We start from the raw sequence: 25390 nt of genomic DNA on the forward strand, positions 1-25390 counted from the left end.
GGTTGATTAAAAAAAAAAAAAGATAATCGCTTATCGATAAGACGTTCGCGCCTGCCAATGAAAGAGATCGGCGGGCCCCGCAGCAGGTCACTTAGTTACTACACAATACTAACACCGAGGCAAGAACAAATACAACGAGCAAACTGATCTAGCACAGACATATTGACTGGCACTTCTGTCAGAAAGTGTCAAATCAGCCACACGAAATTTTGTATAATTTTGTGTTAAGAGGAAGGCTTGTTTCTGAAGGGATTGAATGGAACTGAGAGTTGGCCGGCCCACTTTGACAGACCAGGCATGGCAGGAGCGATGGTGTTGTTCTTGTTCTTTCCTTCCATGATAAAATTGCATTCTATACGAAAGTTGTCTCGGGGAAACTACGACAGGCGCTCTTTCCAAGCGACGGTGAGATGTCTGTGCTTCGTGCTTCGCTTGCTCCTTCCTCGTCGGACACGGCCGTCGTGGTGAACTACAGTGAGCGCTATCAGCACTCCACAGCATTCCAGGCCGCTACTGCCCCGCCCCAAACCCCTGTCTTCCGATCTACGTCTTCTTACCTCGTAGGCCACTTGCACCTCGTACCACTTCAACACTTGATAAGACAACTCACACGACGAGCACAATTTCACGACGACTCGCCAGGGTTTTAAATCACACAACGTGGACAGACATACTCTCTTTCACATCACGTCTACATCTGCTAGAGCCGGTTATCACCATGGCGGCCGTGTGGAGGCAGACCAGCAGCTGTTTACGGTGCCACCGGACACCGCCAACACAGCTGGCATCGTGGGCAGCATCGACAGCGTCACGCCATGTGAGCCGGCCGCGGTTTGTGTCGTCGGCCGCAGCGGCAACGTCGCCCTTACGAGGCATCCTGCGCGTCTCAGAGGAGGTCGAGGCCGCGCTCGCGACGAACCAGCCCGTCGTCGCGCTCGAGTCGACCATCTACACACACGGCGCGCTCGGCATGGACCTGCGGCTCGAGGCGATTGTGCGTGAGAACGGCGGCGTGCCGGCCGTGGTTGGTGTCCTGGACGGCGTGCCGCGCGTGGGACTGTCGCCGGACGAGATCAACCGGATGGTGGAGGAAGGCGCACAAAAGGTGTCACGACGGGACCTGGCGGTCATGTCGGCACGGGGCCACCAGCGCGGACGGCACGGCGGCACGACGATTTCAGGCACGATGGTGCTGGCGCGGCTCGCGGGCATCCGGGTGTTTGGCACGGGCGGCCTCGGCGGTGTGCACCGCGGCTGGCACGACCACATGGACATCTCGGCCGACCTCAGCGAGCTGGGCCGCACGCGCGTGGCCGTGGTCAGCAGCGGCTGCAAGGGGTTTCTGGACATTGCCGCGACGCTCGAGTACCTGGAGACGCAGGGCGTGTACGTGGGCACGTTTGACGACGGCCGCCCCGCCAAAGAGGTGGCGTTCCCTGCGTTCTGGGCGCGCGAGAGCGGCATCCCCAGCCCGTCCGTGGTCGGCGACGAGGCCGAGGCCGCGGCCATTGTGTGGGCACAGGAACAGCTCGGCGTCGAGACGGGCCTGCTGTTTGCCAATGCGATCCCGCACGTCAGCGAGGTGCCGCGCCTCGAGATGGAGGCCGTCATCGACCGCGTGGTCAACGAGGCGGCCGCGGGCGGGTACACGGGCAACCGCAACACGCCGTTTGTGCTGCGGCGGATCCGCGAGCTGACGGACCAGCGCACGGTGAGCGCGAACGTGGCGCTGGTGCAGGCCAATGTAGCGCGGGCGGCCAAGGTGGCAGTGCACCTGAGTGCGCTGGTGGCGGGCGGCGAGGACAGGTGAGCGTTCCGTCGTCGTGATGTTTGGCGTTTCTATTTTCTTTGTTTTCTTTCTTTTATGGTCGTCTTCAGTGTACCTAGCTCACACATCTACGATAGTCTGTCCTACACATCCTATCCAGTCACGAGTTCACCAAGGGCAGCCCAGACACAAAGCCCTGCTCCAGAGACCACTCCATCGGGCCGCGTCGACGTGCTTGTTGCCGGTTCTGTGGCGCTCGACCTCAGCTGTGATTACGTTGGCGACGGCCTTGGCGGCGAGAAATCCGACCCGGCTCCACGGCTGCACACATCGAACCCGGCATCCATTGTACCCACGGTCGGCGGCGTCGGCCACAACGTGGCGCTGGCTGCACATGCCATTGGAAGCCCCCAGGGCGTGCGTGTGCGGCTTTGCAGTCTCGTCGGCGAGGACATTGCCGGCGCCACTGTGCTTGCAGCCATGGCGGCCAACGGCCTCGACACGGACGGCGTCCGACAGCTCGATGTGGCCACGTACAGCGCCGCGCGCACGGCACACTACGTCGCGATCAACGGTGCTGACAAGAATCTGATGGTGGCCATGGCCGACATGGCCATCTTTTCCAACGAGCAGCACAACTTTTCCACCTACTGGACGTCGGCCGTCGCCGCCGCGCAGCCCAGCTGGCTAGTAGCAGATGCCAACTGGAGCGCGTCTGGTCTGCACGGCTGGATCCGGGCGGCGCGGCAGCAGGGCGGCGTGCAGGTGGCCTTTGAGCCGGTGTCGGTGGCCAAGTCGAGCCGCTTGTTTGAGGTGACGGACGCCGACAAGTCGAACGATCGTGCCAGCCGCGTGTTCCCCCGCCCCCTTGTCGACCTGGCGACCCCCAACCAGTACGAACTGGCCGCCATGCACGCCGCCGCCCAGCGCCATGGCTTCGTCCTTGACGACCCGCACTGGTTCCGCGTGATTGATGCCTTGGGCCTGGGTGCCGGTGCCCGCGAGCGGTTTGTCCGCCTGACGTCGTTTGCCCTCACCGACGAAGGCGTGCCCCAGCAGGCGGTCCAGCTGCTGCCCTACATCCCGACGCTCCTCACCAAGCTCGGCAGCCGCGGTGTCTTGTTTGCCAAGCTTCTGCACCGCGACGACCCGCTGCTGCACGACCGCGCCGCCGAGCCGTACCTGCTGGTGCGCGCGCCTCCCTTCGTGCCGGGCCAAGACCACAACGACACCGAGCCGGCCGTCGGTGGCATCTACATGCGTCTGTTCCCGGCCGTGGAGGACGTCCCCGTCCACGACGTGGTCTCTGTCAACGGCGTCGGCGACACGTTCCTGGGTGCCCTGGTGGCCGGTCTTGCGCAGGGCGGGCGCGCCGAGCAGCTGGTGGATGTGGCCCAACAGGCGGCGGTGCTGACGCTGCGGAGCCGCCAGAGCGTGGGTGGCGGACTTGGTTCGCTGGCCGGCTCGTTGACGGCAGCGGCCAAGACGGCGGTGTAGGGGAGCACGCATCATATATGCAAATAGTGTCACATTTCATTTTATAGCACAGCATAATAGCACAGCGATCTTTGTCAACCATATACGAAATACGACACACGACTTTCCAAGACGATGTCCAAGATTATGTATGTCGTGTTAATCAGACTACGATGTAATAGTACCATACTAGGGACGAGACGGCCTGGCTCATTCAAGGTGGTCCTTGGCTGCCTGGAGTCTCCTCTTTGCTTCCTCCAAAAACATGAAACAAGACCTGCTTCAGTTGGCGTCACAACGCGTATCATCCACTGTTCGAGAACAAAAGAAGAAGAATAAAAAAGACGTAAAAATAAAGCTGGGTACGAATGTATTCATTTCCGGGGAACTTTTGTTTTGCGATTAGATCATCAACGTGAAATCCATTGCCGCATTCACTCGGAGTGTCAAAGAATTCTTTGCTTTCGTTGGCAAATTGCAGTACGCAAAATGGAGTATCTCGCTCTGCGCGATGCCACGTTCTCTCCACGTTTCTCTCTCCACCCAGTGGGCTGCAATTTTATTCTAGACAAAGGCTCGGCGTCGCGGCCCGTTGGTCCAGTGCCTTTTGTTGGCTTTGACTTGGAGAAAGCCACGACGTCATGTCCCGCCGTGATCCGTCCGCCTCCTTGAGTTGTGCGAGCATGTCGGTCTGATCGTACGGAACATCTTAGTCCTCTCGAAGTGATCACCGCCATTCCACGATCCCGGTTTCTCTCGCATCGTAGCAACTGTCCCTGCATCGAACCCAAATCGTCATTCTGTGGCCCAAACACACATGCACGCAACCCGGACCAACGTCTTCCGCGCTCGTGCGCATAAACAACAAAACTTGGAAGCGACACGACGGTGGATTCCCAAAACCGTTGTACACTTTCCCAGTCCAGGTAATTGCATCCTTCCGTAGACCCACCACGACCCAAGCGAGCCGCATCACAGAATTAAAGTTTTCCGTGGTCATCGCGACTGGTTGCTGTCGGCCCACCTCCAACTCTGCTTGCAGTTTGGTCTTGCAACCCCCTGTCGTCATGCTTGTTCCCTATTTTTTCTTTTCTTTGGTTACTAGGACAGGGAAGTGGCGAGCCGTCACCGTCATACCCGGAGGCTCTGTGTATGTCGTACTTGATGCCCCCTTTGTCGTAGACTGCTTTAAAGATGGGTGTCCCAATTAGAGTAGCCGTTTCCTTTACTTCTTTCTGTCTTCTATCTGCACGTCCCACGACAAATAAATTCACCATGCTTTGATTGTCGATCTCGTTCCACCACGTCACCATCTCGCCATCACCAAATCAACACCAACACACGGCACAATGCTTGACCACCGATTGTCCAGCCTCGGCCGGTTGGCCGCCGGGCTCGTCGTCTCGCTCCTCTTGACCACGGCCGATGCCGTCAACTTTACCATCGCAGACGGCCAGATCTTCACGCCAGGCTTCGCCATTGTCGACGCGCCCCAGCCTGGTACACCCCTCGGCGGTAATTTTCTGCAGGTCGCGCTCGATGTCACGGCAAACGGCCGCCTCCCGCTACCTGCCGATCTTGCCTCGTCCAGCCCCAGCAGTATCCACAACATCACCATCTTCTTGTACAGCTACGACACCAAGCACAACTTCACCATCAGCAACGGCACCAAGACGGGCGGCGGTGCCTCCCTCGGCCCTATTATGCTCCAAGAACCCACCAGCACCGTCAAGCACGTCAACTGGGTCTGGCCCGACTGCCTCGTCGGCAACGGCCAGCCCATTGCCCTCGACAGCGCCCGCGGCGTCTACAACATCTCCATCCGCCAAAACTTCCGCCTCAATGGCGTCGAGCACTACACCATCTTTGACCTGCCCATTTCCGTCACCAACGAAATCGGTGCCAACTTCTCGTCGCCGTCGTCCGCTGTGTCGGAGCTCAACGGCGTCCGCCCGTCGTGCGCATCGCTCGACAACCCGCTCCTGTCCCCGGACGAGATTGACGCCGCCGGTGCCGATACGGTCGGCGTGCTCTTTGCCCCCGGCGACGCCACCCAGGTCCAGGTCCAGAGCGGCGGTGCCGACGCGACCGGCGACGGTCTGGGCCCGTCCAAGCCCACGGCAAGCCCGTCCGACGGACTGGGCAGCGACGGTGTACGGGGCCGCATACCGCCATCGACAGCCGCTCTGTGCCTCTGCATCGGCATGGCTTTGCTGAGTTGGTAGGCGATGGACGCAATGTGTTCGTGGTAATCAAGTTGAGCGTTGATATTTTGATCGCATGATACCCTTGCGTAATCTTCACAGCCTCTTCCCTTTGTATATGATTTTTGTCTTCAGACTTTTGTACTTGTTATGTCTCTTACTGACTGCGGCTTGGCCCTGACCTATTTTCTTTTATTCACCATGTTTTATTACACGTAAACACGTTTTTTTTCATTGAATATTTTTAAACAATTAATATATTTTCTCTGTTTCTTAAAAGAAAAGTGAAATAAAAATGTGCACAAGGAATCCCGTTTATTGTGTAGGTGAAGTCAACATAAAGATACGAATATTCAGCAACTATTACTAATGAAGTATTATTATTCTTCACTTTCAAAACGGTAGTCACTTTTTTTACAAAGGGGAGGCGTACCAGCCTGCAAAGTGCTCTGACATCACAGAGTCCTCATCACCGAACCAACTTGATTTTGTTCACCTTCTTCGACGGCTTTACCCGACTGGACGATATAACGGCACGAGATGATCGATGACTCCACTATGAAATGTAATATGCAGAATTCAAATCGCACAGAACAGCATGTCCACCTACGCCGCCTGCCGCTTCTATCAGTGACAAGGAGAATAAATCATAAGGCGCTTCACCATCACGGTCGACAACTTTCCCGCTCACTGCCTGCACAGAGCACGCCGTTGAGCTCACCGCATAGTTCACCGTCGAGTCTCTTAACAAGGCAACAGACATGGTTGGACAAACTGTCAGCACGCCGGTCGGCTGTTGGCTTTGCCGTTCGTATTATCTGCAGTTCATTCTTCGTCGTTCCCCGTGCTCGTATAGGACATAACTGTCCGCGTACGGACGTTCGATCAATGCCGCCTTTTGCTGCTCTTTACCACTCCAGTGGCGCTTGGGAAAGCTGCTCGTTTTGGCATCGCCCATGCACAGCAGCCAAACCGGCTTGGCTTCAACCGGATTAACGAGACTAAACATATCGAACTCTAGATCCGGCCATGGTTGTTGACCTTTGAGGCTTAAAATCCCAATCCGCCTCTGTATGTGTCGCAGGAGGCTGCTCTTCATTTGGTATTTATGGTACTCACGTGCTCTCTGCTCCCTGCTCCCTTTGCCATGGGCAGTGCAAGGAAACCTACAACAGAGTCCCCGCAGCTCCTTCCTCCGTGGATATCGCCCACTGAGGAAGTCACCCATCCAAGACGGAATGCGTCACGATAAGAGGTGAGAAATCGGCCAAGATGCAATGGTGGCGCGAGACAGAAACGGCAGGGACAGCCACGACGGCAGGAATAAATGGTCTGATGTCTCGCGGTTCGACCCCGCTATGGAAGGCGCGAGCAGGTCGCACCTGCCTTTGCTGCAGCGAAAACATCGGGGTATATTTGGTCACACATCGCTAGGCAGGAACGTTTTAGCGTCCTGCAGGCACCTCCACTTTCTTTGACACAAGTACCCAGACCATACAAAAAGGCGTTCATGGTACCTTTCATCACGACCAATGACACGCCTCAAAAGGCACAGCGCGGCCCAGAGCTTCAAAGAATCAGACCACATCTCGTCGAAATCGAATGAACTCGGCGACATGATAAACGTACGCCTCGGACGCATCGTACGCCTCGTCACGCACGCCACCCTTGCGCCAACAAAGGCCCCTCTGGGAGGAGAGAGCAAGAAACCAATAGTCAGATAATGGTGAAGTGATAAAGGAACAGAAACATGGGCATTGAGAGTCCCCTGAATTTTCTTGTCGAATTTGCTTGGGTACTTTTCCTCGACCATATGCTCCAAGCGCGTCTCGTCCGCAAAAGCAAGAGTACCTTTTGTGCTTGCGTGTATCCGTCGAGATTATCGGCTTTATTCTTGCCGGCTCCCTTAGCAAAGGCTCCTTGCCAGAGGCTCTCTGCGTCTTGCATCGCGCTTGCCAGCCCTGGCCTTAGTCACCACACGCCGTCGTCGTGCGATCTCGCTCAGTGTCTGACGACACCGTTCTTGCTCTGACACGTTCGTCCTTTACTTGCACTTTGCATCCTTTTCATCCTGTCCTCATCGACGCCCCGATCCTTCCGGGCAGCGTCCTTTTTCTTCGCTTGCTCTTTCCTTTTTGTAATCTTCGGCACGTCTTCTCACCTTTCTCAATCGCTCTGTCCCTTTTCAGTCGCTCTATGTACTTTTTGTTTTTGTACATCCACACGGAAAGAACTCTCCACTCCATTCCGTCACCCGCTCACGCGCGACACTTGCGACTAAAAGACGTGCATTACCAAGAACACTCCATTTCTACGCCTACAATTCTTACAGCCTTCCCGAGATACCACGGAAACACACGACAAGCAGAGACGAAAGGCCGAGCTGACCCCCCCCCATTGGACGTGCGTCGCATGTGTATGAGCCCATAACACCGTCGAGGCTGGGCTTCTCTCCAAATCTGTCCCTTCACAACGTCAAAAGACGAATCAGAGTCAAGGAGGGTGCCATCTTGCGCCGTGCTCGGTCCGGCCCCCTGCCTTCTCTTGTGTTATTATTTTACAGAAACTTGTCGCGGCGGCTCTTGCTTTTCTCCCTCTTCTTTTTCTTTTGTCTTCCCTCCTCCCGATCGTGGGCTTAGACGCCGGAGGCCCATCGCTCCTTCCTATTCTCACATCCTTACACCTTCCCGTTTGCCTTTGCCTTGCCCCTTCTTTCGGCCGGCTTTTCTTAATTTGCATCCTCGGTTCTTGCATCGATACCCGCAATTTTCCTCGCCCGCTTCGTCCTGTTGTCCTCAACCCCGATGCGTAGATTGTCGGCCAAGGCTTCTGCGCCCGGCTTACACTTCCCCCAACATTTTTTTCAATAGTTATTCCTCGATTTGCAGACTATTCCGCCTTTGGGAGCTGTTCCTCGGCTTAGCGCCACTTCCGCCAACAGTCTTACACACCTCCACTGGCCTCGATTCCATCACTTCGACGTCCCTTGTTTGGCTGCCATCAAAGTCAATATAAACGTCTCAGAAAAGAGCCGCTCTCTTAAGAATTTTAGCCATTCTACTGTCCTATCGGAAGGTTACAGTTGCTGATTGACGGTATCACTTCGACCGGATCTCCACCTCCCTGTCGACCCCATCCAGATATAAAGCTGGCTGGCAGTCAAGCTTCCACGCCAGCCATGGCGCCAGCAGTCCTCGAAACAACGAGTGGCGACGACGACAACCGCAGCGCAGGCGATGTTGCCATGGATGGAGGCGCCACAAGTGTGGCGGCGTCCATGACGGTGGAGAGCTGCGTGGACCCGCTGACCATGCTGCGCAGCATGCCTGAGGCGCCGCTCGTGTGTCAAGTGTGCGTGGTCGGTGCTGGCCCCGCCGGCATGATGACGGCGGCCAATCTGGCCCGATTTGGCGTCAAGGTGCAGGTCATTGACGACCGGGCCGACCCAACACCCGTAGGCCGCGCCGACGGCCTGCAGCCCAAGACCATCGAGACCTTCCGCCAAATGCGCCTGGCCGGTCCGCTGCTGCAGCGCGGTGTCCGCGTCTACGACATTTCGTTTTGGCGCGGCACGCCCGACGAGCCGCTGCACCGCCTCGGCCGCGAGGTGCACTACCCGCCCGTCATTGACGTGCTGGACCCGTACATTCTCTTGGTGCACCAGGGCATGGTCGAGAGCCTGTTTTTGGAGGACATGAAGAAGCGCGGGCTCGACGTGCAGCGCAATACGGCGTTTGAGTCGTACAGCGTGTGCGACTCCAAGACGGGGACGGGACCCTTGCAGATCAACTGCCGCGCCAACGTGACGCTCGACCGGCGCACGCTCCTCACACAGTACCTGGTGGGCTGCGACGGCGCACACTCCAAGGTGCGCCAGAGCATACCCGAGGCGAAGCCCGTGGGCATGTCCCAGCCGGCGGTATGGGGTGTGCTGGACGGCGAGCTGGACACGGACTTCCCCGACATCTGGTCCAAGACGCTGGTGTACCAGCAAGACCTGGGCTCGATTCTGATCATCCCGCGCGAGCGCAACATGACGCGGCTGTACATTGAGCTCAAGAGCGGCGGCGGCGGCAGCACAGGAGGCGGCCTGGGCGCCGCCGCCACGGGCAAGGGCGACCGGCGCGAGATGGGGCAGGAGTTTGTCATGCAGCGGGCGCGCGAGATCATGGCGCCCTTTACCGTGCGGTGGAAGTACATTGAGTGGTTCGGCCGCTACCAGATTGGCCAGCGCGTGGCCAGCCGGTTCTGCGACAACCACAACCGCGCCTTCTTGGCCGGCGACGCCAGTCACACGCACTCGCCGAAATCGGCGCAGGGCATGAACACGTCCATGCACGACGGCTGGAACCTCGCGTGGAAGCTCAACTTTGCCGTGCGCGGCTTGGCCAAGCCGGTCCTGCTCGAGACGTACGAGCAAGAGCGCCGCAAGATTGCGCTGGACCTCGTCAACTTTGACTACGAGCACGCGAACCAGATCGCCGGGGGCGACGCCGTGGCGCTGGCCGAGAACTTCAAGACGAACGTGCGCTTCATCTCGGGCATCGGCGCCGAGTACTCGGAGAACGCGCTCAACATGGTCGACCTGGAGCATGCGGCGACGTGGATGATGGGCGACGCCAAGCCGGGGTGCCTGCTGCCGCCCGCCAAGGTCCGGCGGTACCTGGACTCGAACCCCGTCGACATCCAGCTCGACATCCCCATGCTCGGCCAGTTCCGCATCTACCTGCTGATGTGGGACGTGCACCAGTCGCGCGTCTTCCTCGACACCTTCTGTGAGGCGATTGCGTCGGCCGATTCGCTGGTCAACCGGCTGTCCGCGGCCGCCAAGATCTCGTACGGCCTGCAGCCACGCTTCTCGGCGCCCGAGGACATTTACCTGCGGCCGGAGCGCTACACGGCCATTAGCCACCTGTTTACCTTTGCTTTAATCAGTGCGTCGCAGGGACCCCGCCCCAACCATTCTTTCCTTCTTTTTGCATGTTGTCTCCGTTTGGATCGACTAACACAGTGTCTGCAGCCACCATGCCCAAGAGCGAGATCGAGATTGCCGACCTGCCGCCGCTGCTGCAGGACAGCCGCTGGACCTTTTACCTGGACGACGTGCCCGAGCTCGACACACGCGGCGCGCTCTGCACCAACAAGTGGCTCGGCAGCCTCGGCCCCGGCGAAGTGTCGATTGTCAACGTGCGGCCAGATGGCTATGTCGGGTCCATTGGCCGGTGGGACTCGAGTATCGACGAGTCAGGCGTGGAGGCAGCGCGGTGGCTCGACTCGTACTACGACCGGTTCATGCAGTTGCCAAGTTGAGGACGTGGGAGATTGGAATGGAAAGGGTGCATTTCTCTTGCTTATTTCTCGTCTTTTCTTTCTTTTTTTGTCAGCCCACGACCTCACGTCTTGCAGCCTATTATCTCCCTTCATTTTTGTTAGCTGATTTACGAAGTAATGTTGACATATCTCTTCTATGGTCTCACACTAGTATTCTGTAAAACGGGCTGTGTTGATGCCTGGTTGGCCACGCCATCGACCTCCGCCCGACTTGTTAGATGCCGTTTTGCCGACCAAGAAGGCTACGCCCGGCCACGGAAGGTTCCGCCGGACAACAACAAATAATGAATTATTGGCCGTCAGCCACTTTTATCGTCTCTATTTGTATAGCATCTTACCTTGGTAGATGTCCTCCCTTGACTTCATCAGAACCAATACGACCACCCTCCAGGCAGACATATTTTACTTACCTGATTTCAAATCGAATTTGCAAAGCCGCGATTCAAAACAAAACAATACAAACATGAAAGAGAAGGTGACATCACGTTACTCTCCACTCCGTAATCAAAGGACAAAGGCCGTCTTGGCGTTTCCATCTTACTCTGAATCGTGATGGTTGCCACTCCGTCGCAAGTTAAAGAGCAAGGGAGCGGTGGTACAATAGCAATGCAGGCACCCCAAACCGCCATTGCCCGAATGCCGATGCGCTCTGCGATTCGCTAATGCTGCCGCTTGCAGCGATGCCCAGTGCCCGGCGCCATGCCAGCCATGGCCAGCTGAGTTTCTGATTTTGTTAAAATCTCGGATGACGACGCATCTCGGGCGAGAGATTACCCCGTTGTCGTTTGGGGGGTTGGGGGCAGGACAGAATATGGCGAAACAAGATGAAAGACCAAGATCAACACAGCCTCTTCTCTATGTCCGATGCCGTGCCTTGCAGCGCCAGTCAGGAACAAGGATTCAATGAGGCACGGAATTAACAAGAAAAAAAGAGCCATTGGCCAATAGCCGCATAGAGAAACAAGGCTGCCTGTGGCCCTGTGGGGAGAGTCGAACGGTCGATCAGAAAACTGTAATTTTAAATTTGTCGTTTTCTTTCCTCGGCCTCTTCTTCCAGAATGGAACAAACCCGGGAGCAGGCTGCCGTAATATGTGGAAAACCGTCGGTAGGACGTCGTTGATCGACGCAGACAGTGAGTGTGGAATTGACTTTTTTTTTTGTTGGCACTTTGACGTCCGGCTCAACAAAATGGGACGCTCTTTCCGCCAAATGCCTAACAAATTTTGGTAGCCTTCCGTCCTTCTTGCCTCGAACTTTTTTGCGGGCCCAAAAAGGGGCACAGACATCATCGTTCTTGCCTTCCTTGTCCTACTGATTTTTCGTCATCGATTTTTTCTTCTTTAATTAAAGCAAAAATGAAGTGGCTCGGTACTAATTGTTTAGAGCCCCCGAGAATGGTCTCATCTGCACAATTCCCGGCCGCCTCTTTCCTAAAAGAAGCTGTGAGATGTGCCACCAGGGGAAGGAGCGATGCAGGGCAGGGATATGACCAAGAGTGACCACCAAAAAACAGCACTGACCCATGATCCCCAGCCAGCAAAACCCACAGCTCTTAGTCTTCCGTGATCCGCTGGACGGGGTTAGAACAAACATCCTTTCCAAGATGACGACGTTTCTTGACGAGACCGGGCCAAGGGGCCAGAAAAGAGTCAAAATTGACTTTTAAAATGTTTCTGCCTGAAATTCTTCGGCTGGACTGGGGTCGCTCCATCGTGGTACGCTCTTTCGTGATCGGCCACCCGACGTTGCGGGAAAGCGCGACTCTCGTCTGGGCAACAACCTGCACCTTCCGTGTTCGTGATGGATGCTGTTGGTGTGTGTACTTTCTTCTTTCGTCTACCGTATTCTGTAGTTCTGTCTCTGCCGAAATCGCATAAACGGCAGGATCAGTCAACCGCCCAACAAAAACCAGACAGCTGCCGCCCGCCTTCTTTCCCTGTCTGTCGCTCAAGCTGCTCTCTAATTCGTATTGCCTTCCCTTTTTGCATTCAAGTCCTAACCTAAGACTGCAATCACAGACCACATCCCCACGGACTTCATCTCCAACCTCTCTTTTCTTTCTACTTTATCAAAACTGGCCCCTGGCAACCATTTTGCTTGCCATTGTTTCTCGCGCCTCTTTGTCCATACCCTCTTACTTTACACTAATATACATTCGTACGGAGGCCATCATTTGCACTCTCACCCTTTTTTCGTTTTTCTTTCTTTTTTTCTTCTTCTTATAAATACTCCCTCTACCTCTTCACTACCATCGACGTCCCCTTCTTTGGATGATCACCAACTTTCAAAATCTTCTCGTCCTTCAACACCTCTTCTCCCCTCAGCCTTCCTCACTGTCCATTTCGTACAGCTGTCGTTGCCGTCCACTAAACTAAAACAAAGGTGCGTCCGCGTCTCGTTTACCCACTATCTTTTCGGCCGCCCAAGTACAAGACATGATGTACTTCCCCGTCTGGAGTAATCCAATCCATGGTAGCACTACCCAGCACTACCGGCGCACTACACATCGCTGCGAGCAATGCATTGGCCGGTTGCGCACCATGTCTCCATCACACAGTGGGCCTGGACCCTCGTACCCCTTTTTGTCTCTTGCCCTCGAGGCTTCGGCCCTCTTCTGGCCTTGCTGCTCCTCGTTGCTCTTAGCTGCCCTCAAGATGCGTGGGGTTGTGCCCTGGGGCGAGAGAAAACGGCGGTGAACATGTGTTGGGGGCCTGGCCTTGCACGCTTTTTGGCTGCTCGCTCTCATTTAGGACTGGTCGATTTTCCCTCTTTGGATGTAACCTTTCAATTGATTGCCCGCTGGCCGCCACCGACAATAGGAGCTGGGCCACCGATTCCTAGCATCTGAAGACACTCGTGCTAACTGCCTAGTTCCCCCTTTGCGGATTCCGTTGTCGTTCTTTTTCTCTCGTTTCAATCCTAATTTCTCGCCCACGCTGCACCTCGACTTCGACCTCTTCTTCCTCTCTTACCTCTCGATCTTTGACCACTTCGAATCTCTCAATCCCCTCGACCCTGGTTTCCGCCTCAATTTACCTGCCACGCATACACAAACTCCCTGCCACTCGCAATCATGTCGTCCCGCCCGGAGAACATCGGCATCAAGGCCATTGAGATTTACTTCCCTAGCCAGGTTGGTGTCCCCGTGCCCCAATTACTCGTCCACTTTGTCCTGCGTGCTGCTCCTGCGTCTCTGTGTTTGTGCACCATGTTGCCATTCTTATTTGTCTCTTGTTTACCGACTTGTCTTGGGTGTTGCTCCTCGTCTCATGTGTCTCGTGCTGTGATTTTTTTTTTTTTTGGCGCGACGCATCCGCCCAATCCAGTCTCCTCTTCCCCCTTTTTCGCAGCTCTTTTCCCAATCTACCCCACCCACTGGCCACCAACGAAACCCTGCATATTCGCCGTACCACATGGTCTAGCTTCGCACAATTGCTTTCGTTTCTGTCGCAAGTACGCGCGCTCTCGTATCCTCATGTTACTGACCAGTCTCAACTCTCCAGTATGTCGAGCAGGCCGAGCTCGAGAAGTTTGACGGTGTCAGCACCGGCAAGTACACCATTGGCCTCGGCCAGACCAACATGAGCTTCTGCGACGACCGCGAGGGTAAATTATCCATTCCGAGAGGGTTTGAAGGGCGCGAGGGCGATATGTCCTAGGTGCTCAAGCTCAAAATGCCCTCTGCTGACATCGTACCCCTTTAGACATCTACTCCTTCGCTCTGACGGTTACCAAGAACCTGATCGAGAAGTACAAGATCGACACCAACAACATTGGCCGCCTCGAGGTCGGCACGGAGACCATGCTCGACAAGTCCAAGTCTGTCAAGTCCGTGCTCATGCAGCTGTTCGGCGACAACACCAACATTGAGGGTGTCGACACCGTCAACGCCTGCTACGGCGGCACCAACGCCGTTTTCAACGCCATCAACTGGGTCGAGTCCAGCGGCTGGGACGGCCGTGACGCTATTGTCGTTGCTGGTGACATTGCCCTCTACGCCAAGGGCAACGCCCGCCCCTCGGGTGGTGCGGGTGCCGTCGCCATGCTCATTGGCCCCAACGCGCCCGTCGTGATCGAGCCCGGTCTGCGCGGCACCTACATGTCGCACGTCTACGACTTCTACAAGCCCGACCTGACCAGCGAGTACCCCTACGTTGATGGCCACTACTCCCTCACCTGCTACACTCGCGCCCTGGACGCCTCGTACCGTGCCTACAACGCCCGCGAGCAGACCGTCCTGGCCCGCGCCAACGGTACCAACGGCCACAGCAACGGCGAGGCCACCGATGCGTCCAAGGCGCCCCTCGACCGCTTCGACTACGTTGCTTTCCACGCGCCCACCTGCAAGCTGGTCGCCAAGTCGTACGCCCGTCTGCTGTACAACGACTACCTGGCCAACCCCGACAATGCACAGTTTGCCGAGGTGCCCGCTGACCTGCGCGACATGCCGTACGAGAAGTCGCTGACCGACAAGGTCGTCGAGAAGACCTTCATGGGCCTCACCAAGAAGCGCTTCCAGGAGCGCGTCAACAGCGGCCTCCAGGTCGCCACCAATGTCGGCAACATGTACTGCGCCAGTGTCTGGGGTGGTCTGGCTGGCATCCTGAGCCACAACGAGTCGTCTGCTCTGCAGGGCAAGCGCATTGGCCTTTTCAGCTACGGCTCCGGTTTGGCTGCCAGCTTCTGCTCGTTCCGCATCAACGGCAGCACCGAGGAGATCTTCAAGACGCTCGACATCCCGGCCCGCCTCGCCGCCCGCAAGGCCGTCCCCCCTGCCACCTACGATGCTGTAAGTTTGCCCTTCTCTTTCTATATCTCTCTCTCTCTACCTCTCATCGGACGTTCCGCTAACACCACCAGCTCTGCGATCTGCGCAAGAAGGCCCACCTCCAGAAGAACTATACACCCGAAGGCCAGGTCGCTGACATTGCCAGCGGCGTCTACTATCTGGAGAACATCAACGACATGTTCCAGCGCACCTACTCGATCAAGGCATAAATCGAGAAATGCGTGGCGCTTCTCGTTTCTAGAAGACTTTCCTGTCATGACTTTTGCCCTCGTTTAATTGACGACGTGGCCACTTCACGCACATCGGAGCATCAACATACAATGGACACGGCGTTTTGCAGTGGTTACTTGTTCATGTTCTTGTTTGTCCATTTTGCGTCGCCTCCAGCCGTTTTCTCATCCGAAAGAGAACACTTGCACGCAACTGTTTTCGTCATTGCTATTTGTTTTTCATGCCATGGGGCACATAGAAGCTCTTTTTTAATGTTTAACAGGCCGAAGTTGCCTTGGAATGTACATACCCAATTTATGAGCACGTCTCGGAGGGTTTAATATAAAGAAACAAAACAAAACGGTCGCAAAAGCTTTCAATACATGTGAATTCGCGAGAACCGTTGTGGTGAGTGACTGCGAGGGAAGTGTCATTATTCCGTACGACGAACTGCGTATATCGCCAAACCTACTCAGCTTGACACTTGACTGCCACAACTACGAAATGTCGCTAGGTGGGGGCTAGTCGGGCCTCGCCTGCCTGCTCTGTGGTGTTCAGGTGACCTTGCTGGTGGCTGCCAATTACAGCCAGCGAACCTGCATTTGGGGGCTGACTCCACTAATTAACGCTTTTGTAGTAAAGCGCGACCCTGAGCTCGGTCCCAAGCCAGGGGCACTGTCGACGTCAACTCAAAGTCCCCCAATTAACGACATCGACGTCACCGTCGGCCAAAGATGAACGACGACACAGCGAACGACAACCTACGAAGCACCTTTGCGAGCAGACTCCGACACACACTCTCCCTTTATTGCCCGCGGCCACGATGGCCCTGCGGGCGCGCGACGTCGTGCTGGCCGGCGTGGCCGGCTTCGTTGCCTGGGGCTATGCCACGCACTGGTTCCCGGCGATCCGCTTCGCCGGCCATGGCGTCGTGGCCGGTGCTCTCCTGAGCTGTGCCGGCCTTCTGGCATTTGTTGTCGCCGTGCGCATCCCCATCTATGCCCCCGAGGCCACAACCACGGCGAGGGCCACCATCACGACATTGACCTCTCCGCGACGAACCCCGACCGCCGCCTTCGTTTCGCCTGCCCACTGGACCCAGGAACGCGCCGCCCTGCGTGCCAGCCTCGTCTACCACCCCGTTCCTCTGTACCCGGCCATGCCACGCGTCTCGGCCGCCCTCGACTCCATCCTGGCCGGCATCTTGCGCGACAACGTCCGCTCATGGTACGCCCACATCAGCGCACCGGGGCCCCTCCAGAACCCCACGTTTCCCAACAACGTCGATGCCACGGTACGCGTCGCTCTGGGCCACCTCCGGGACCGTCTTCTAGGAGTCGACGACGTCGTTGAGGTCCTGACGAGCCGGCTCGTGCCGCTGCTAACGGCGCACTTCCACGATTTCAACGAGGCCGAGCGGGCAGTGCGCGGCCGGAAGCTGAACCGGTCCGTGACCGAGTCGGACGAGCTGGACCTGGCGATTGCGGCCAAGTACCGGGAGACCAGGGCTGCCGCGGGCGCGACTGAAGGGAGGAACGAAACAAAGGACGGACTGCACCCGGCCGCCCAGCTGTCCTATTCCGAGGCCAGCACGCGCCTCGTGCAGCAGGACTACTTGCGAAAACTGGTCGGCGACCGCTTGCTGCCCAAACTGCTGCCCGCGCCCTTCCTGGCCAGCCGCCCCGTCGCGGCGCTCGTGCGCGAGATTGTGGCGTGCGCCGTGCTGTACCCTCTGCTGCAATTGCTCGCGGACCCAGACACGTACAACCAGCTGATGGAGAACTACGGCCGGACGATGCTGCAAGACCGATCGACGGTGCGGCGGCTGCGGGCGGCGCTGGACCAACACGCATCCTCGTCCGGAGCTGTGTTGAAAAGCGGAGGCAGCGGCGGCCGCTCGTCGTCACCGCTGTCGGCGGCGGCGGCAGCCCTGGCCGGTGGAGCAGGCGCATCGGGTGGCCGTGCAGCACCGCCTGCCGCATTCCCTCGCCTGGTACCGGGCGACAGCGAGCGTCGGTTCGAACGCTTTGTGCGGGCGATCCGCAAAACCAACATCCTGTCCGACGCACGGCGATTCCGCAGCGAGGTGGCCAGCCAGCTCAAGCGCGACTCCCAGCAGCAGATCCAGGACCTGCACGCTGGCACGGGCAGCCACAACAGCAACCCCGAGATGACGGTGTATTTGAGACGGCTCGAGATGAGCAAGCGGCTGCTCGACCAAAAAGTGCAGTACCTGGCCGCTGGAGGTGACAGCAAGCACGGCACGATCCATGCTACGGGCGGCGCCAATAGCCATGCTCTGGTCGGCAACGACTCGTCAGGTGGCCCGGGCACACCGGCAGGACTAGGTAGTGGCGGCGGTGTTGGCGGTGCCGGTGCCGGTGCCGGCGCTGGCGGTCCTGGCAGCCATCCACTTTCTTTTGCAGGGCCCATGGCACCCACCGTTTCCCGTCTCGAGACCGCCAGCCTGGCCGATCTGCTGCGCGACGCCTCGGCTCTGTCGTACTTCATGGAGTATATGGACCGGCAGCGGCTCATGCCCCTCGTCCAGTTCTGGCTCGTCGTCGACGGCCTGCGCAATCCCCTTGAAGAAGTAGACGAGGAGGAGGATGACGACGACGAGCTCGATACCTCGGTCGACGACACACCGGCCAGCCTCGCGCCCTGGACCGAAGCGGACCGTTTGGACATCGCCCAAATCGACCAGGCCTACCTCGCCCAGCCTGCACTGCATATTTCGGATGCGTCGCGCCGCACGGTGCGCGTGTTTCTGGAGGCCGGCCCCGCCGCTACGCCCGAGCAGTACTACCGGGCACGCCGTGCAATTCTACGCGCCCAGATGGCTGTGCTCAATGAGATGAAGGACAAACATTTTCAGGGCTTCAAGAAGTCGGATCTGTTCTACAAATGTCTCGCCACGGAAGACGCGGCGCAACAGCGTCAACAGCAGCAGCAGCAGCAGCAGATGCAACGGTCCGTTTCACCATTGACTGCCGTCCCAATTCCACAAGCACACTCGTCAGGTACAGCCACGCCAAACAAGCCCCTACCACCAAACCCGGCCAGCCGACTCTTGCGGGGTGCACAAGCGACGACGGGCAACGGGACAGCAGGTACTGGAGTTGGCGCAGGTAGCGGCAACGGGATGGCACCGACGCGGCGGGCAGGCTCGGCAACGGATCTACGCACAACGGGCACGACATTGACCACTCCCGCTGCCAACAGCAGTCTGATGGCCCAGGACGACCCGCTCTTCCCTCGACATTCCCTCGACGGCGTCAGCAACAGCGCAATCAACAGCAACAACTCGTCGACCCCGCTCTTTGGCGACGACGACGATTTCTTCACGACACCACGCGGCAGTGCGGGCCGCAACAGCAACAGTGGCTTAGCAAACAGCACCGGCAACTTGGCAGCCCCCCCGCCCGCGCCGGATCCCATGGCCGACTCTGTGCAGAGCCTCGGCGGCGGCGACCCCAACGTGCCCGACACCGAGGTCGTGCAGGCCGTGGAGCAGGCGCTGACGACCATCATGGAGGACAAGCGCCCGACGACCGCCGAAGACCTGCGGGCGTCGCTCTTTGGTGACGATGACGGCGAGGCCGAAAGGAGCAGCACTCCCGACAAGGGAAGCATCTTTTCGGGGATTGATGTCGACGGCGGCAGCACATCAAGCACCAAAAAGGTGGGAGGTGAGCCGAGGCGCGGTAGTACGCCGCAGCTGTCCCAAGGTCCCGGTTCCGGTCCCGGCGCTGGCCACGTGCACCCGAACCCTCACGCGCACGCCTTGCTGCTCCACGGCGACAACAGCGGCAAGCCCAGTCTTGCGTCCCTGGGCCTGGTCAGTGCCGCCTCGCGCATTGGCGTGTTTGAGGACGACGACCTGTTTGGGGACGACCAGGCCAAGTACATGTCGGACGACGAGGGTGATGGCGGGTCCGACTTGGCGGGGAGTGGCTTGCTGGAAGGCCCGTCCGCCAAGGATAGAGACTTTTCCAAAGATGCCGGCGCCGGCGACAGCGACGAAGGCGGCGTGCACGAGGCGGCACCGGGCGATCTGGGCTTGGTCGAGGCCATTGCCGCGCTCTCGGACGACATTGACCGCTTGGGCGCCCAGGACGCCGTCGTCAACTCCCTCCTCAAAAAAGCCGAGCTCACCAACAACACCGCCGAGCTGCGCATTCTACGCAAGTCCAAGGCCAGCCTGCAGCGGGAGATCCGGCGCAAGGAGCTGCAGCGCCAGCAGTACGCCCTCCAAGAGACGGACAACAGTCTGTACGGCCGCGCCAACGTGCGCCTGACGAGCGTGCAGTCGGGCCGCGAAGAGGACACGGGCAAAGAGTACGCACAGTACGTCATCGAGGTGCGGCGCGACGCTGACATGGCAACGTCGGGCACGGCCACCGTGTCCTGGACCGTCGTCCGCCGCTACAGCGCGTTCTGGGAGCTGCACCAGCGGCTGCGCGGCCGCTATCCCTCGGTGCGCGCCCTCGACTTCCCGCGCCGGCGCGTTGTGCTCAACAAGCTGCAGGGCGACTTTTTGCAGAAACGGCGCGCCGCCCTCGAGCGCTACCTGCGCGCCCTCTTGCTGATGCCGGACGTCTGTCGCAGCCGCGAGCTGCGCGCGTTCTTGTCGCAGCGCGTGATCTCGACGCATGTCAACGGGGGTGCCAGTGCTAGTGGTGGCACCAATATGCCCGCGTCCGTGGGCAACCTCGACGCCGACCGCCGCGACGTTATCTCGCGGCTCTACGATTCCGTCGCCGACGGCATGGAGGACATTCTCGGCAGCATCCCCGTGCTGGACCAGCTGTCGACGGCCGGCCAGAACTTGATTGCGGCCGCCGCGAGCCAGCTGGGCGGTGGCGCCGCAGCCCACAATGCGGCGGCTGCCCAGAATGCGTCGGCGTCCGGTGCCGCCGTCGCGGCCTCGGCCGAGGCTGCTGCCGAGCTGGCCGCCGCCACGTCCACGCTGCCCGACGAGACCGCGGCGCCCTTTGTCAAGCCCATCTGCGACATCTTCTTGGAGATTTTCGAGCTCAACCGCGGCAACAACTGGCTCCGCGGCCGCGCTGTCGTCGTCGTCTTGCACCAGCTGCTCGGCGGCACCATTGAGCGCAAGCTGCGCGAGAACGTGCGCACCCACCTGCAGGAAGAGGAGGCCCTGCTCAAGTACCTGGGGCTGGTCCAGGACGCGCTCTTCCCGGCCGACGGCATCAAGAAGCCGCCGCGCACGCCCGCCCAGAAGGCGCGCACGCGCAACGAGACCGGCCTGATGCTGGCCACGCTCGTGCCGGACCTCGCGGGCAGCGTTGTCGGCCGGCTCAACGCGCAGGCCGCGAGCCGGCGCATCTTTGCCACGTTCAACAACAGCCGACTAAAGTAGGTTCTCCCCTTCGTGCCTGGGCGATGACTGCCCTATCTATGGTATTTTACCCCCTCCTTTCCCCCCTGCTAACCGATGATAGTGCCCATCTTGCGTTTACGATTCTCGACGAGGCCGTGGATGTGTTGTTTGGCGAGGCGTGAGGCGAGGAGGCGAGGAGGCACGTGCTGCTTGGGGACAGGGGATCGACGGTGTTGCATAGCCACGGCGCTCTTGTTTTACTTTTTGACTTTGCTGGCCTTTTTGTCCGTTTATCTTATTGTCTGTTGTATACCACCGTACCCGTCACGCATTACTACCTGGACAGCCGTTGTCCCTGGCATGTTCAATCAATTCACTTAATCCTATTTACGTCTCGTCTGCAGCCATAGTCAGCGAAGAAGAGCAGATATGAGTGACAGATACGAAGGTCATCACATCTCATCTCTCATCTTGTCCCAAGAGCCGCTGGAAATTGCACACTCACAGTCGCTTGTCCAATTATGGAGTACAGCACCCATCTGATCTCTCTCATGTTGAGCTCTGTATCAGGCTAGCCCGACCAGCCAAGACTTCGGTCAGGCCATTCATTTACGGCTTGTCGCACCTCTTGTCTCCATCGCCGGTGCCTTGGGCGGCAGTCAGGCTGCAGGCCACACGTGCCCCGCTTTTTTTCTTCTCGCCCAAACCCAACCAGCCCCTCGTTCTTTCTCTTTTGACTTGTCACGCTCGCGAACACCCGCTGTGAGCGCCCACGCCCACGCCCGCTCTTGCCTTTCTCATCCACCGACGCTGCCTGTTCCCCGAGATCGTGCGCTCTTGCCTCGTGTTGCTGCACTGCGCTGCACTGAAGTCTTTCCCACATGCAATGCTACTGCAGGCTATGATCCTACCCTTGTAGCCGGACACGTATGGAGACTCGTTGCAAAAAATAAACAAAAACATATGATAAATCAATCACAGCACGATGATCAAAACCAACTTCGATACGGCAGCATCCAAACGAAGGAGCATTGCGACGTTGTTTTAGGGAAATAAACGGCGTCTCCTTGGAACATGCGACACCAGGAAAGAGCCGTGGAGCGCGCCTGCCCGCCTGACCAGAGACCCCCATGCTCCTTCCTCACTCTGCGCAGTTGCGATTTCCCCAATCACCTCACTCATTTGCGGATCGTCCTTTCCACACTGGGCACCTTCCGTCCGGCTTACAGGCTCTCCTCGTTGGCCGTTTGCTCCTGCCCTCCACGCCCGTCCGATGCCTGATATTGTTTGGCCACTGCCTCCCCTCCTTCTCCTCTGTTCCTTATCCGCGCATCTCTCTTCTTTTCATCTCAAAATACCTCATGTTTTTGTATCTTTTTGCATCTTTATCCCACTTCGTCGACCTTTTTTCTTTCGCGCGCGCGTCCATCTCGTCCTCCATCATTGTCAATCACAGCCTTTTACTCACACAGGGTCCACTTTCTGCCCGTTTCAATCACCTCTCCACACACGCGGTCGCCCCATCTGACCCAACCCCTGCAAGCTAGCCGTTCGGCTCTACAAGGAGCTCTTCCATAATAAACACACCGCTGCCGTCTCTGCGTCTCTCCCCCATTTTGCTCCCCTTCTTCATTTTTCATCCTTGTTGCGCCCTTCAAGACGTCACGCTTTCCCGTCCGTGCTTTTTCTTCAGTGGGCTTTGCGAGCTTTTCCTCACCGAGCGAGCCTTCACCTTGCGTCTTGTTTCGAGCTCCTTTCCCAGTGTCTGCCCAAGCGAGCGGATCATTTTCCGGTTTCTCATTTCGCCAACTGTGACCGAGCTTTCAACAACTTGCATTTCTCGACCTTCATCCGAACTGCTTCTCTATAGCGATCCTTTGTCTCCTTCGTCCCGTTTACACCAAAGTACCATTGCGAGTTACCTCGACCAGACCCTCCCGACCGATTGTCCGACGAAGTCTCCTTCATCTAGGGTACGCCGACCTTTGCGTCGAAAGTTACACCATCTGGAAATCTTCAATAAAGACCTTCCTCCGAAGCTTGGTCCGCTATGTCAACGGCAACGGGCCCCATATCCACGGCCCCGACGCCTTCTGGATCAACCGAAGTGTCCAATACCCGCCTCTACCTGGGCAACCTTCCACGAACTGGTATGCTGCGAACAAGCTATGCTAGCTCACAATTCAGCCCTGCCAGGCTTGACCGCCACGCCTTCACGACCGCTAACCTCACGGCCACAGTCACCAAAACCGACATCGAGAACCACTTCAACAAACATGGCACCGGTGATATCCTGGAGATCAAGCTGATGAACGGCTTTGGTTTCATCGAATACAAGGACGCCATGGATGCCCGCGACGTCGTGCCAGCTTTTCGTATGTAGTTCTCGGCCCAGCCAGTTGGTTCTTTGTTGACACCATGCGCTTGTTGGTTTCCCCTTTACTAACATTCACGCTTGCGCCTTTTCCCGAAGACGGATCGACATTCATGGGTGAACGCCTCACAGTCCAGTTTGCGCGTGGCGCTCGCAATACCCGCGACGGCGGCAGCGGTGGCGGCAATGGAAACACATCTCAAGAACGCCCACCACCCCGGCCACGGCGCACCGCTCACCGGATGGGTGTCACCGGCCTTCCCAACGACACCAGCTGGCAGGTCCGTATATCTCCCGCACCCTCTTCCTCTGCTTTCCCTCGTGTGTCGTCACGTCTTGCATGCCCCCCTCCTTATTTAATATAGCCCTTTCTCTGGATGGTTGTTGTTCTTTTGCGTCTGGAGACGCCCCTCCGTTCTCCTCCTTTGGACAGCAATTCTTGGAAACGTCTTGTGGGCCAGCCAGAAACACCGCGGGCCTCTCGCCAACAGCTCGTCTCGCCGCAACTCTCGTGTGTCGTCCTTCCTCCTGGCCTTGCCGGCTTTCTCTTCTCTCTTTTTCGATGGCTTGTTTTTCACCTATTTCTCATCCTTGGTGGCCGCCATATCACGTTCTCCTCTTCTTTCCTCTCTCCGTCCCAAGTCCCTCACCCGGCACCTTCCAGGAGCGGACTGGTACGACATACTGGCAGACTCACGATCTGGTGCTTCTGGCTACGGAGCCCCTTGGATGGTTTTTCGGCTCTCTCTGTATCTATTTCTAGCGTTCACCCTCTCGCGTTTTTTGCATCATCTTCCCACACGCACGCTCTCTTATTGGTTTGGTTATAACTGGATGGTCAAGCTCTTCTCCTTGCTTGTCCTAGGAAGGTGAAGAACCTGGAAGACTCATACCTTAGGCCCAACGGCAGAAGGAGGCACAAAGCACAAACACCCAGCACCAATGACCCAACACCATCATAGCACGCAACGTTTCCTGGACCACGAACTTACGGACTCTCTGGCCTACAGGATCTCAAAGACTTTGCTCGCCGATCGGGACTGGACGTGGTTTACTCGGAGACCAGCCGGTCTGGTGACGGGTAAGAATCCCGCATTTATTTTTCTCAGATCACATATCACGCAGTGTTCCATACTGACAGGACAGCTCCGTCGAATTCGAAACGGCCCAGGATCTCGCTACGGCTATTGAGAAACTAAACAACACGGAGTTTAGGGACAAAGTTGTCACCTGCACAGCAATTGTAAGTTGTTTGCGGAGTACCCAGGATTCGCAATTGCCAAGTCGTATCGCTCACAGCAAACAGTCGCACACTGATTTCCAGTATCGCGACCGTGGTCGGTCTCGCTCACCACGGCGGCCGTACCCACCGCCTCGTGATGACTATGATCGACGTGGTCCGCCGCCGCCTCGCGGCGGATACAGCCCGCGCCGAGATGGCCCGGGCTACCGCGACAACTACCGCGACCGTAGTCCCCGTCGCGACTACTATGACGACCGCATGCGCTACGCGTCACCGTCCCGCCGCCCTCCAATGGAGGACTACCCGCCCCCACAGCGCCGCTACGACGACCCCTACCGCCGCGACTACCCGCCGCCGGACCCGTATGCCAACCGTGGCCCTTACGATCGCCCGCCGCCGCCCCGGGACTTTCCGCCCCGCGATGCCGGTTATCCGCGTGATAATGGGTACCCTCCACGCGATTATGACCGCCGTTACTGGTAAACATGCGCGAGATTTCCTACATGTTCTGATGGTGTCTCCTTTACGAGCGGATTGAGTATGGCGTGCACGATGCCTGGTGACGTATGCGTTCGTGTGCTTGTGTTTTAGTGTACGAGTGTGTACGATTGTACGAGCGCACGCAAGTGTGTCAGTCTGAGCGTCTA

At 57.8% G+C, this 25390-nt stretch overlaps 6 protein-coding genes across 6 annotated transcripts; all 6 read left to right on the plus strand.

Annotated features, from left to right (window-relative positions):
- Positions 1-718: 718 nt before the first annotated feature.
- On the plus strand, positions 719-3265 carry SPBR_04690 (uncharacterized protein; the record flags this gene model as incomplete). Its single annotated transcript, XM_040762967.1, has 2 exons — positions 719-1806; positions 1879-3265. The coding sequence occupies 2 exons, from the start codon at positions 719-721 to the stop codon at positions 3263-3265; spliced, it is 2475 nt and encodes an 824-aa protein (XP_040615253.1).
- Positions 3266-4593: 1328 nt separating this feature from the next.
- On the plus strand, positions 4594-5469 carry SPBR_05224 (uncharacterized protein; the record flags this gene model as incomplete). Its single annotated transcript, XM_040763501.1, has 1 exon — positions 4594-5469. One exon carries the CDS (start codon positions 4594-4596, stop codon positions 5467-5469), a length of 876 nt encoding a protein of 291 aa, XP_040615254.1.
- A 3157-nt stretch (positions 5470-8626) lies between these two features.
- Positions 8627-10758, plus strand: SPBR_04757 (pentachlorophenol 4-monooxygenase; the record flags this gene model as incomplete). The annotated part of the gene is made up of 2 exons (XM_040763034.1): positions 8627-10382; positions 10469-10758. The coding sequence occupies 2 exons, from the start codon at positions 8627-8629 to the stop codon at positions 10756-10758; spliced, it is 2046 nt and encodes a 681-aa protein (XP_040615255.1).
- Positions 10759-13853: 3095 nt separating this feature from the next.
- Positions 13854-15778, plus strand: SPBR_04816 (hydroxymethylglutaryl-CoA synthase; the record flags this gene model as incomplete). Its single annotated transcript, XM_040763093.1, has 4 exons — positions 13854-13913; positions 14284-14386; positions 14485-15569; positions 15641-15778. The coding sequence occupies 4 exons, from the start codon at positions 13854-13856 to the stop codon at positions 15776-15778; spliced, it is 1386 nt and encodes a 461-aa protein (XP_040615256.1).
- An 824-nt stretch (positions 15779-16602) lies between these two features.
- On the plus strand, positions 16603-21308 carry SPBR_04549 (uncharacterized protein; the record flags this gene model as incomplete). The annotated part of the gene is made up of 2 exons (XM_040762826.1): positions 16603-21161; positions 21248-21308. 2 exons carry the CDS (start codon positions 16603-16605, stop codon positions 21306-21308), a joined length of 4620 nt encoding a protein of 1539 aa, XP_040615257.1.
- A 1868-nt stretch (positions 21309-23176) lies between these two features.
- SPBR_04780 (pre-mRNA splicing factor) lies at positions 23177-25226 on the plus strand (the record flags this gene model as incomplete). Its single annotated transcript, XM_040763057.1, has 5 exons — positions 23177-23501; positions 23633-23781; positions 24511-24581; positions 24647-24743; positions 24825-25226. The coding sequence occupies 5 exons, from the start codon at positions 23177-23179 to the stop codon at positions 25224-25226; spliced, it is 1044 nt and encodes a 347-aa protein (XP_040615258.1).
- Positions 25227-25390: the final 164 nt, after the last annotated feature.

This window comes from Sporothrix brasiliensis (assembly GCF_000820605.1).
Source record: "Sporothrix brasiliensis 5110 chromosome Unknown Cont21, whole genome shotgun sequence".
NCBI classification, from domain to species: Eukaryota; Fungi; Ascomycota; class Sordariomycetes; order Ophiostomatales; family Ophiostomataceae; genus Sporothrix; species Sporothrix brasiliensis.